At 38.8% G+C, this 12,732-nt stretch overlaps 1 protein-coding gene across 6 annotated transcripts in view; it reads left to right on the forward strand.

Moving 5' to 3' along the window:
- arid1b (AT-rich interactive domain 1B) overlaps nucleotides 1-11,521 on the forward strand; it is a 417,666-nt gene extending 406,145 nt beyond the window's left edge. For all 6 annotated transcript variants that reach the window (XM_073051134.1, XM_073051137.1, XM_073051136.1 and 3 more), the window contains 2 exons: nucleotides 4,754-4,884; nucleotides 6,779-11,521. In XM_073051134.1, coding sequence (XP_072907235.1) covers nucleotides 4,754-4,884; nucleotides 6,779-8,515 — 1,868 coding nt within the window. In that variant the 3' untranslated portion in view covers nucleotides 8,516-11,521. The remainder of the gene's footprint in view (nucleotides 1-4,753; nucleotides 4,885-6,778) is intronic.
- The last annotated feature ends 1,211 nt before the right edge of the window (nucleotides 11,522-12,732 follow it).

Genomic DNA, 12,732 nt, shown 5'->3' on the forward strand with positions numbered 1-12,732 from the left:
CTGATGTCTATTGTAAACCCACGGACACTCACAGCTACCTGGACTAACCTTCGTCCCACCCTGTTACTTGTAAAGATGCCATCTCCTTCTCTCAGTTTCTCCGTCTCCACCGCATCTGCTCTCAGCTCTCAGGTTGGGGCTTTCATTCCAGATTAAAGGAGATGTTCTTCTTTTTCAAACTAAAGGGCTTCCCTTCTTCCACTATCAACACTGCCCTCAACTGCATTTCTTCCAGTTCATGCACGTCTGCTCTTACCCCATCCTCTTGCCACCCTACCAGGAATAGGGTTGCTCTTGTCTTTACCTACTAATCCACCAGCCTCCGCGTCCAGAACATAATTCTCTAAAACTTATGTCATTTCCACCAAGCACATCTTTCCCTCCCCCCCCCCCCCCACTTTCTGCTTTCCACAGGGATCGCTCCCAGAAATGACACCCTTGTCCATTTGTCCCTCTCCACTGATATCCCTCGCACTTAGCTTTGCAAGTGGAACAAGTGCTACACCTGTCCCTACACCTCCTCCCCCACTACCTTTCAGGGCCCTAAACAGTCCTTCCTGGTGAGGCGACACATCACCTGTGAGTCTGTTGGGGTTATCTGCTGTGTCCGGTGCTCCCAGTGTGGCCTCCTGTATATCAATGAGACCCAACGTAGAATGGGAGACCGCTTCACTGAGCACCTACTCTCTGTCTGCCAGAAAAAGCGAGAACTCCCAGTAGCCACCCATTTTAATTCCACTTCCCATTCCAGCATGTCAATCCATGGCCTCCTCCATTGTCGTGATGAGGCCTCACTTAGGTTGAAGGAACAACACCTATTATTTCATTTGGGTAGCCTCCAGCCTGATGGCTTGAACATTGATTTCTTCAACTTAGGTAATGCCCCGACTACCCCTCTGCTTCACCATTTCCCAACCCCTTTTCCCTCTCTCACCTTATCTCCTTGCCCACCCATCACTCCCCTGGTGCTCCTCCCCCTTTTCTTTATTCCATGGTCTTCTGTCTCTTTCACCAATCAACTTCCCAGCTCTTTATTTCACCCTCCCACCTTTTAAATCTACTCCTCAGTTTTTTTTTTCTCCAGTCCTGCCTAAGGGTTTCAGCCCAAATGTTGACTGTACTATTCTCCATAGATGCTACCTGGACTGCTGAGTTCCTCGAGCATTTTGTGTATGTTTGGATTTCCAGCATCTGCTGATTTTCCCTTGTTTGTCTTTGCATTAAATCTCTTTTTATAAAGAACAAAATATAATGAGAATCAGATTTATTATCACTGGCATATGTCATGTTATTTTGTGGTAGCAGTACTCTGAAAAAAATCACTAAGTTGCGATAAATAACATCACAATAGACCAAAGTAGTGAGCTAGTGTACATGGGTCATTCAGAAATCTGATGGAATTGGGGATGAGGTTGTTCCCAAAATGTTGAATGTATGTGTTCAGGCTCCTGTGCCTCATCCCTCATGGTAGTAATGAGCAGAGGACATTTCCAGGGTAGTGAGGGTCCTTGCTGGTGGAGTGAAATCTCTCAGCTGTGACATTTAACTGTAGAAGTATTTCATTAGATATAAAGTGCTTGAAGAAATCCCAAGATTGTAAATGGAAGCATATAAATGTATGTTTCCATCCCTTTTTACAATAACTACCTCTGAAAACTTGGGTAATTACATCCTGCAGTCTTTATGGAGGTGCTACAATTTCCCTTTTGCTGACGAGTGTAATTATTGTTATGTGTATTATGTCTGTTCATCATATAGTATTTGGATGTAGGAGCTTAGAATGATAAAAGAAGGATTTAATAAATGTCTCTTTAAATAGATATTGAACTGCATGAACTACGTGAACTTGCAGCTACCATCTGCAAAAATCAAGCAACAGTCAATCTGAGTATATTTCTTTAATTGCATTGTTACATCATTACCAATGCCAGCATTTATTACCAATCTTTTTATCCTTAAAATAAAAATTAGTGGTGAGATAGACTCCTGTCCATGTGTTAGAAATGCTCCCCCTTCCAATGCTTTGAATAGGTAGGTCCAGTTTACTGACCCATTGACAATAAAGTAATAGCCACATTCATTATGCTGGTGCTTGATGGTAGTGCTTCTATGCACATGTCGATCATGACTTTCCAGCATTGCACGCCATTTGTAAATATAAACCTGAATGTGGTCTGGGTGTTGCTGTATTGAAGAAGGACAAATGGAACTGAACATTCTCCACTCATTACTGGGCATCCCCACTTCCAAACTTCATGATGTAATGATCTCAGACAGAAAGGTAACAAGTCCTCAGAACAGGATGATCTGCCTTGAAGGTTTTGCAGGAAGTGACTGTGGCTATAGTGGATGCACCACTGGTTGTCATCTTCCAAAATTGACTCTTAAGTGTCCCACAGAGTGGAAAGTAGAAAATGTTAACCTTACATTTCAGGAAAGTGAGGGAGAACAAACCAATTAGCCTAGAGTAATATGGAGATTACTTGAATCTATAATTTAGGAATCTATAATAGGACACCTAGAAAATAATAAAAGTATTGGGCAAGCTCAGTATGGATTTATTAAAATGAAATTGCATTTGACAAATCTGCTGGAATTATTTGTGTTTGTAATTAAAAAGAGTGAGCCAGTTGTATACTTGGGCTTTGAGATGATAACAATATTATTGCATGGTAGGAACAGTTTCCTGGTGTGGGTTGGGGATTGGTTCAACAGGCTCGAAGCAGTGTAGGAATAAATGGTTCATTTTTAGAATTGCAGGGTTGTGGATGCACAACTCTGTTCAGGAGCCAGAATTCTTCACAATCTGTATCAGTGTTTTGGATGAGATAATAGCAGTATATTAACGCTTACTGATAAACAGCACAAGCTGTGAGGAACATGCAGGGAGACTTTGGGGATAGAGGCAGGATGACTGGACAGGCAATTACATGGCAACATGGAAAAATGTGGTGATATCCTGTTTGGTAGTAAGAAAATGTAATAGTGGAATTTTTTTATGTACTTTGAGATTAAAAGGTGTTAGTGTTCAGAAGCACTTAGTCTACCATAAATCACTGAAAGTAAACACATAGTTACTTCAAGCAGTGGAAATGGCTAACAAACAGCATGTTGGCCTTCATTGTTAGAGCATTCGATCAGCAGGGTAGAGATGTCTTGCTTCAATTATATGGGGTTCTGGTGTGACCAGATCATAAATATTATAAACAAATCTGGTCTCCCAACCCAAAGATTAATATCTTTGCAAAAGAGGAGAACTGTGAAGGTTTGTCAGATTGTTGTGTGAGGGAAAAATTGAGCAGACTGTGTCAATACTCCTTTGAATTAAGTAATTGGGAAAAGATCTGATTGAAAGATACTTAATTTCTGCAGAACTTAGCAGACTAAATATTGGTCATATGTTTACCCTGGCTGAGGTATCTGAAGATTGAGGATTGGCCATTCAGGAGAAAGATGAAAAGCAATTTCTTGCACCCAGAGAGTCGTGAATCCCTGTAATTTTCTACCCAAGAATGTGTGGAAGCTCAGTTGCACAGTATATTCAGAACAGATCAAGAGCTCAATATAATCATGACAAAAATCAATAGATTTTTAAGAAATTAAGAGCATTGAAGAATGTGTTAAGGTGACACTGAGGTAAAAGATCAACAGTGACCTTGCTGAACTGTAGAGCAGGCACAAAGGACTGAATGGACTGCCCCATCTATCTCTCATGTCCTTGTGGTATTTCTAAATCCCACCTCCTTTTGTTGATCTTAAGGAGCAATTTTCTTGTGTTTCAGATTACACAGTATACTTTCTAAAATGAATAGGCATGATGCCAACAGAATCTGACATCCTTGAGTATAAGTGATGTCTCAATCCAATTGGAAAAAAATCTAATAAAAATTGAATGAATATATGTCTGTCTTTAAAAGAAAATTAAAAATTTAACACAAGGTTAAGAGTAACTAAGTGCAGAGTAATTTCAAAGACCAATTTGAATACCATTTGGCAAACTAACCTAGCATTAGAGCTTCAAACATTTTAGATTAACAAAACTGTTGTTAATGGAATTGAAAACTGTTTACATAGCTGTTTAATTGTCAAGTTACAGAAGGTCAAGAAATTTTACTAAAATTTCACAGCATAATTGAACTTAAACTAAAACAAAGCAATTTTTTAAACTTTTCATCAGTTTTGCTCATCAAAGTAAGTACTCCAGGCAGGATAGGGCTTCAGTTTACTGTGCTAAAAGCCTGGCCATGGCTCAAGGACTTTCCTTACAGAATAGCAGTGAGGCCATAAGTGCAGTGGGACTGGAACAGGCACCAGTTCACTCGCAGACATCCCACAGGAGAACAGGCAGTGTGGGATGATTCAAACTCAATCCAGTCCAATGCCTCTCTTTCTTTGTTCCATTACTCTCCTCCTCACAATTATCTATGTTTCTGAATTCCACTATCTCGTTATTCATTCACAGTGTTGTTGCCTTGATTGTGAAGCTTTTTCAAATGCCCTTACACAGACCGACTTGGCAGGTCACTTGAGAGAACAATTGACCATCAACTATATTACTGTGGTTGACAAGAGTCAAATGAGTAGATTGATGAACTGAACCTAGTCGGATAATCCAACAGTTTAACTGTTAACATAACCGAAAGAGCTTTTTACTTAAGGCTTATTCAGTAGAATTTCAAATCTTCATATGGGTCTAACTGAGGAATTCAGGTTTGACTAATACCTGTTTGAACTACTATTCATAATTTTTCAGGAGCCCCAGAGGCATGGCGGGTTATGATGTCACTCAAGTCTGGCCTTTTGGCTGAGAGCACTTGGGCTCTGGATACCATCAACATCTTACTTTATGATGATAGCACTGTAGCGACATTCAACCTCTCCCAGGTAAATAAACCATCTTGAAATTAAGACATTGTGTTTTAGAATTTTATGATCCTCTTTCCTGAGAGTTCTGTTTCAGTCTAAGTTTGGTGATTGCTGAATTGATTCTCTCCCAACTAATCTTTATCTTTTCAAGCAAATTTGTACATTTTGTACTTTTCCTGTGGATATCATAATTTAAAAATCATTTTCTGCGCAAGCAGTCAGAGAAATTAGATTAACTAGCATTTTTCCCAACTGCTGGAATCAATTTCTCAAGATCCTTTTCAACCAAGAGACTGTGGTCAAATCAATCGGCAAACGTGGTGAAAAGCTGTGTAGTGGCCAATTGCGTTAAACTAAACTATGGATTTTGAGATCACAGTTTGGTGAACGATTTATTCAGAAAACAAGCAGTTTCAAATTTAGAATGGTCTAGTCATGTTATTTGCTTGAATATGACAAGGTGTCCTTGACACATTTGATTATAAACATTCAAAGGAATTTTGAGATTTCAGTTTATATCTACTGTTCATCCCACTCTGACTTTCAGCTGTAAGAACTGTTTAAATAGCATAGCTTTGCAGATTTTATTTTTCCCTCTCAAGGATATTGAAGCACTGGATAAGACGTAGAGGAAAAAACACAGAAGAAGGGTATTACAGCAAAAAGGATATATTTACCTGGAATCACTGAACAGGTTTTGTGGAGCCTTCATCAAAACTATAGTAATGAAAGATCAATACCCTAAAATGTGATTTTTTTTTTCCTCCAAACAAATAGTGGCTTAGATGCTCAATATTTAAAGATGTTTCTAGGTGGTTTTTTTGTTTTGGATTTTCAGAAGCTGTAAAATTTATTTTGTATTAGCATTTAATTATCACTTCCTCAAATTCCAAGATGCATCATCACATTTTTCTGTAATTAAATATAGAATAAAATCTGAGAGCTGTCCTTCCATCTCATCAGTATGTCTTCCTGAAATCTTCAATTTTTGTGATATCGACTGATCTTTGGTAGTTTGTTGAACATGACTGTAGTTGTTATTCTCTTGCTTTTGGCGTAATATGCTAGAATTTAATGAGTAAGTGTCAGCGTTCTTAGTCACAAGTAAATAAATAATTACAATGAACTTGCTGCAAAATAGATCCATTTTGGTACTAGCCTGTTATAAAGTTTAACAACATGGAATCGGGCCCTTTAGCCCAACTCATCCATGCTGACCAAGTCAACAAACTGCACTTTATTCTGAGCTTATTTTTGAACAGCTTGTTGCTGACATAAATTAGTATTCTTTTGAGTGGCTTTCAAAATATTGAATATGAATCTTAATTTCTGAAAGTTGGTGTAGGTTAGCTAAAAAGCATTGGGGCAGCACAGTAACTAGTGGTTAGCACAACGCTTTACAGTACCAGTTCAGTTCCCACCGCTGCCTGTAAGGAGTTTGTACGTTCTCCCCATGACCGCATGGGCTTTCTGCGGGTGCTTCAGCGTCCTCCACAGACCAAAGATGTACCAGTTGCTAGGTTAATTGGCTATTGTAAATTGTCCTGTATTAGTCTGGGGTTGAATCAGGACTGTTGGGTGGCATGGCTCAAAGGGCCTGTTCTACACTGTACCTCAATAAATAAATAAATTCATACAAACATATCTGTAAATGCAGCATTAAATTTATGTAGCTACAGTTGGAAAAGATGAGGGGTAAAAATAGAAGGAAAATATACATCGTAGTTGAAACAATGCTTGGTGGTATACTTAGCCCAGTTTGTGCCAGCAACATAAACAACAATAAAATGCTCCATTTTGGATCAGATTCTCTGCAGATTCACTTTAATAAAGTGGTTAAATTTAAAGTGAATGGAGAATAATATGCTTGAAGTTCTAAAAATAAGTCCTTTTATCTCTGTTTTTGTTGCAGTTGTCTGGTTTCCTGGAACTTCTAGTAGAATATTTCAGAAGATGCTTGATAGAAATATTTGGAATTTTAAAAGAGTACGAGGTTGGAGATCCCGGTCAGAAGGCTCTACTTGATCCCAATGTATTTAAGAAAGATGATGGTAACTGTACTAAAGATGACATAACAGAGGAAGAAGAGGGGGAAGAAATTGATGATGACTATGACGACGATGATGATGATCAAGAAGATGATCAATCAGAAAGTGAAAACAGTCAAGTCAACTTTGCAGCAGATGATTTGCAACTTGGTGAAGAAAAACCAAAACAAGCCAGTAAATTTGACAGGCTACCACTGAAGATTGTAAAGAAGAAGGACCTTTTTGTTGTAGATCGCACAAATAAACTTGGTCGAGTTCAGGAGTTTGACAGTGGATTGCTCCATTGGAAGATTGGTGGAGGTGACACAACAGAGCACATTCAGACCCATTTTGAGAGCAAAATGGAAATATTGTCACGCAAGAGGGTGACGGGATGTTTAAGTATACCAACTAAAGAGAAAAAGATAAAAGAACATGAGAACAAAAAAATCATCAGTACAGAAGAACAGCCAGAAAAGAGCATCACAGCAACGATAGATGATGTGTTGTCAGCTCGGCCCGGTGCCTTGCCAGAAGACCATTCCAATGGTTCAGCTTCTGAGACAGAAAGCAGTAAGTTTCTCTTTGGCATCCACCAGGCAAAAAATCACAGAAATATAAAGTTACTGGAGGATGAGCCTTGCAGCCGTGATGAGACTCCATTGTGTACAATCTCTGACTGGCGGGACTCTTTGGCAAAGCGTTGTATTTGTGTGTCAAATATAGTTCGTAGCTTGTCTTTTGTGCCTGGGAACGATATTGAAATGTCAAAACACTCGGGCCTAATACTCATTTTGGGAAAGCTGATTTTGCTTCATCATGAGCATCCAGAAAGAAAGCGAACACCACGGACATATGAGAAAGAGGAAGAAGAGGATGAAGGGGTGGCCTGCAGCAAAGACGAATGGTGGTGGGATTGCCTTGAGGTTTTACGGGAGAACACCTTAGTTACATTAGCCAACATTTCTGGGCAGCTGGACCTGTCTATATACCCAGAAAGCATTTGTTTGCCAATTTTGGATGGCTTGCTACACTGGATGGTATGTCCTTCAGCAGAAGCCCAAGATCCTTTCCCAACAGTGGGACTGAATTCAGTCCTGTCACCACAGCGACTTGTGTTGGAAACATTATGTAAACTCAGCATTCAGGACAATAATGTGGATCTCATCCTGGCAACTCCCCCATTCAGCCGTCAGGAGAAACTATATGCTACTTTGGTTAGGTACGTGGGGGACCGGAGAATTTCAGTCTGCCGAGAAATGTCTGTTGCTCTGTTGTCAAACTTTGCCCAGGGAGACACGTTGGTTGCAAGAGCTATTGCTGTGCAAAAAGGAAGCATCAGCAACTTGATCAGCTTTCTTGAGGATGGCCTCACTGTGGCCCAACTTCAGCACAGTCAGCCTAACCTGATGCACATGCAGCCTCCGCCGATTGAGCCCACCAGTGTGCACATGATGTGCCGGGCAGCCAAGGCTTTACTTGCCATGGCTAGAGTAGAAGAGAACCGCTCTGAATTTGTTTTACACGAAGGTCGCTTGCTAGATATTTCTATATCATCTGTTCTGAACTCTATGGTTGCATCTGTCATTTGTGATACACTGTTCATGATTGGTCAGTTATGACAGAAGTGGGAAGCCAAGCATGTGTGAGTGGAGACAAAGAAGTTGCATTTGATTGGCTGTTTCTATTATTTATCCAACAAAAAAAGTAACCTTTGCTCCTATGCCCCGTTTACTAAAGAAATTGGGCTTTAAAAAGTAGTCAAATTGGTCAAATATAAGATGGAAATAAATATTTGCTGTATGTGTATAAGTACTTTTTAAAACATTTTTTTAACCAAAGTTGCTGTCTAGTACAGTTGGGGTCATCTCTATCCCTAGATTCCCTTTGGGTGTTTCTTTCATGTTTGTATGATATTTTTGGAAGCAAAACAGGTGAATTTTGAAATGTGGCAAACATTGTACAATTAAATATTCTTTACCAGTTAAAAAAGGAAAAAAAATGGGGAAAAACAGATTAATTTTGAAATGTACACACCACAGAAAGCGCTGTGCAATAGAACTTAGTGACCTAGGTATAGGGGATCAAAAAAGGTGTGCATAGTCAAAACACAAAATATTAAAATGCATTAGTCTAGCAGCAAACAATTGTTGACCTGGGTTGGGGGGCTGGGAGAGAAAGTGATGATAAACACAAGTTGCTTCCTCATGATACTGTCATATTCATACCTTTCTTGACCTTCCACAGTATGACAGTCCTCAGCAGTCTCTTAGTTCACTTAGTTTATGTTTTGATATTTTTTTCCAACAGCCAAAGGGCTGTAAATGTATATAGAAGTTGTACATTGCACATACCCTCAAACTATTTCTGTTGTGTTTGTTTTTTTTTGTTTCTTTTAGAATGAGGTTTACAGTTTTCCTTTCTCCATGATGTGGTAAGGTTTAAACAAAGTGGTAGATTTTAATTATTTTTTTTATTATATATTTTTGGCCATATCTCCAATGAGGGTGATGTACAAGTTTCTGTATGTATAAAGTTGTGCTCTATTTCAAGGAGAGCAGCTGATCACATTTTGCTTCGTAATCAAGGTGTGGAAAAGGTTAAGTACAGGTAATGATCAGAAATTTAAAAAAAAATGAAGAAACACAATTTCAGAAATTTTTCAGTGATGCGAATCAGCATATTTGTATTTCAGATAATGTAGTTAAAAACATTGATGTAAATTCCTCCTTTTCCTCTGGCTTAATGAATATCATTTATTCAGTATAAAATCTTTATACTATATGTTCCACATGTTAAGAATAAATGTACATTAAATCTTGTTAAGTGCTGTGATGATTGTTCTTGAATAATTTTTTAATGGATGCAAATACTTTGGAAGGTTCTACCTGTACTGCTTAGAACTTATTTTTATGGTGGAAAAATGTATTGTACTGCAGGAAAAATTAGTTGCATTGTCCATTAATTTCTCTTCTGTTATTGTTCTAAACCTGGACAACCCTTGGTGCAACAGAGGTCTCAGAAGCAGCAGGATATTCTAAATCAATGATACCGATATAACGGTCATGGATGGCCTGAAAGAAGGGTCATTCTCCCTGAACTCAGAAACAATAATACAACGTTTGACACAATCATTTGATTTTATTTTACCAGTTGTACTGTTATGTTACTTATGGGAGTTTTCAATTTGCATTTACTTATATCAAGTTTAACATTTCGAGAAGCCTCACCTTTGTTGAATCTGACAGAATGTTCATGACAAAATGTCGTTGACCATTCAGCTGGTTGAAAAGCATTGCCAGCAGTGGGTCATCTGTCACTCAGCATATCAGAGTTAAAATTGTTGGAGAATTTTAATATTTAGATTATATTTTTGCTTCTAGTTTCTTTCTGTCACCTAAATGGCATCTCCAACTTTGCTTATCTGTGACACTGACTTACAAACTGGTTTTCCAAAACTGTTAACTAAAATACTGACTTAGTCCTGTTGTAAGCAGTTTTGTCAGCTACCATCCATCATCCCTTCAAATCCACTGTCATCCCTGTGCTGGAATCTCTGGTTGAATATCTGCAGTCTTACCAATACAGCTTTTAAAGTCACAAAAGTGTAATTTATTCCCCTTTATGTTTCTCAAATGTCTGCATTCCTTGACATCAGTAGCCACAATCCTGTAATACTGTTTTCCAGGTGTAAGTAACTACATTTACATTGGAAGGGTAATTTCCAATTATTACAATGACTTCTTCTCCTGCACTTGCACCGTTACCCATGCTGTCTCCTGAGGTCTGTCCTTGGCCCTCTCCTCCTTTCATCTACATGCAGCCTTCTGAACAAAAGCATCCTAAAGTTCATTGTCAGTTTCCAAACCAATATTGAGAGAAAACAGCTCTGTTTCAGTATCACCTCCATTAATACCACCGTCCCTTTAAACAGCCCCAGAGCTTATCTGACATCCCATACTAGATAACAAGAAGCTTCCTTCCACTTGGGGAGAACAAAGCGAGTGTCTTTAGTGTCTGTCACGACATTTCCATGACATCTGTCTAAAGTGTCATACTGCTCTCTCATGTTGTTACAACCTGTTTTTACCTTCATAACATTACCGGCTTATCTGTTGCTGAAATCTCATCCATGCTTTTGTCATCTTTAGATTGTATAATTCCACTGCATTCACATCTGGCCTTCCTTGCTCCATATTTGAAACTTCAGGTACTGTGCTGCTCTTGACTAAAAATGCATAAACTGATCATCTCACAGCTTTTGACATCCATTCTTTTTTTTTCTTTCTTAAGCAAACCTCTTCAAAAATTCCATCTGTGATTTCATTCTACCATGGGCTTGCTCCTTCTTATCATCTCCAAACCAGCAATCGTCCAAGAATCCTGCATTCACCCATGTTTGTCACATTGATCTTCTCTGAAATTAATCATTTTAGTTCCAGCTCCCAGAAACAGATTCCAGAATTTTCTGCTTTACCTTTCTTTCTTCCTTTAAGCTGATCCTTAAAACCTACCTCTTTGATAGTCACCTGCTCATATATTACCTTGTGTGACTCATCAAAATCTATTTGTTGGCACTCCTGTGAAACGCCTTGGGATATTTTGTTACATTAAAGGTGTAAAAATAATTACAAGTTGCTATTGTTATGTTTGCCAAACTTGTCTAATCAAATCTTAAACACTGAGCTCAGTGTTACACATGAATTCATGCTGCAGTTTGAACATTATTTTTGATTGGGCAGCCAGGGTTTCTTCGCTCTCCCACTGAGAAGAGTTTTCATTAGTCAGTCATGTCGTGGCTGCTGTACTTGACAATCTTTTTCATGAATGTTGAAGCACTAGAAGAGGCTTTAAAGCAACAGAAAACATATAAAAATAAACCACAAACAAATAAAAGTTTAAACTTCTAGTTATTCTGTAGGCACATTAACTCTAAGAACCATTTTTCTTTTTGTCTTTGAGGGGTGGGGATGTGGAGGAAAAACACAAATCAGAAGTGGTAGTCAGAGATGTCTTGATAGATGAGGGTCACATCTGCTGGTATCATCCACTTGATTGAAGCAGTGAGTGCTTTGAAGCATCTGGTAATGTACCATTTGTAAGAGTGAAATAATGCAATTTTTGCAGACTTCCCCCCCCCCCCCCAGTAAATATTGGTTGTTTGATGCTGTGCTGGAGAATGTTAGTGACAGCTAAAAACCAGCACAAAAGCCTTCTCTAGAAAAATGCTCGAGTCGTTGTAGCAGTATAATGCTTTGTATTAATAACCTGGTTTGCTGCTTGCGTGATGTTGGAATAGGAAAGTCTTATGTTTATACATTATTAATATTTAACATTGCCTTTCAGTTCATCAGCATTTAGGACTGCCTTTTTAATGATCCCAGGCCTAATGTAAAATGTTATCAATATAGTGGAAAACATGAATCTTACTTGATCTGCATCACTTGTGGCCCAGTACCAATGAAAGTGTTTAAGTAGCTTGGATAGTGCATTGTTAAATTGTTTCATAGCGAGTTCCCACTATCCTCAATAAAACACGTTGCTCAGGTTCTATCAAGATTAGCCATTCCTCTTGTGAATCTCATATTCGGGTGTATTCACTGTGGGAACCTCCATTATCTCCTGTTTTTGCATGCTGTGTTTGGAGTACAGCTCATACACAGGGTCATGGTTCTCCTCTGCTCACTCTCCATGAAGTTTAACTGGGATACAATTGGAAGCAGGATCAGCTGGTAGAGCAGAAAGGAAGAAAATAGTTAAAAGGGTGATCAAGAGTGGGGAAGGTAAGGATTGTGATTCAAGGGGTGGTTTGGAGGATCACATCAAGAAAGCTGGAGAT

Source organism: Hemitrygon akajei, chromosome 7 (assembly GCF_048418815.1).
Source record: "Hemitrygon akajei chromosome 7, sHemAka1.3, whole genome shotgun sequence".
Classification (NCBI taxonomy): domain Eukaryota; kingdom Metazoa; phylum Chordata; class Chondrichthyes; order Myliobatiformes; family Dasyatidae; genus Hemitrygon; species Hemitrygon akajei.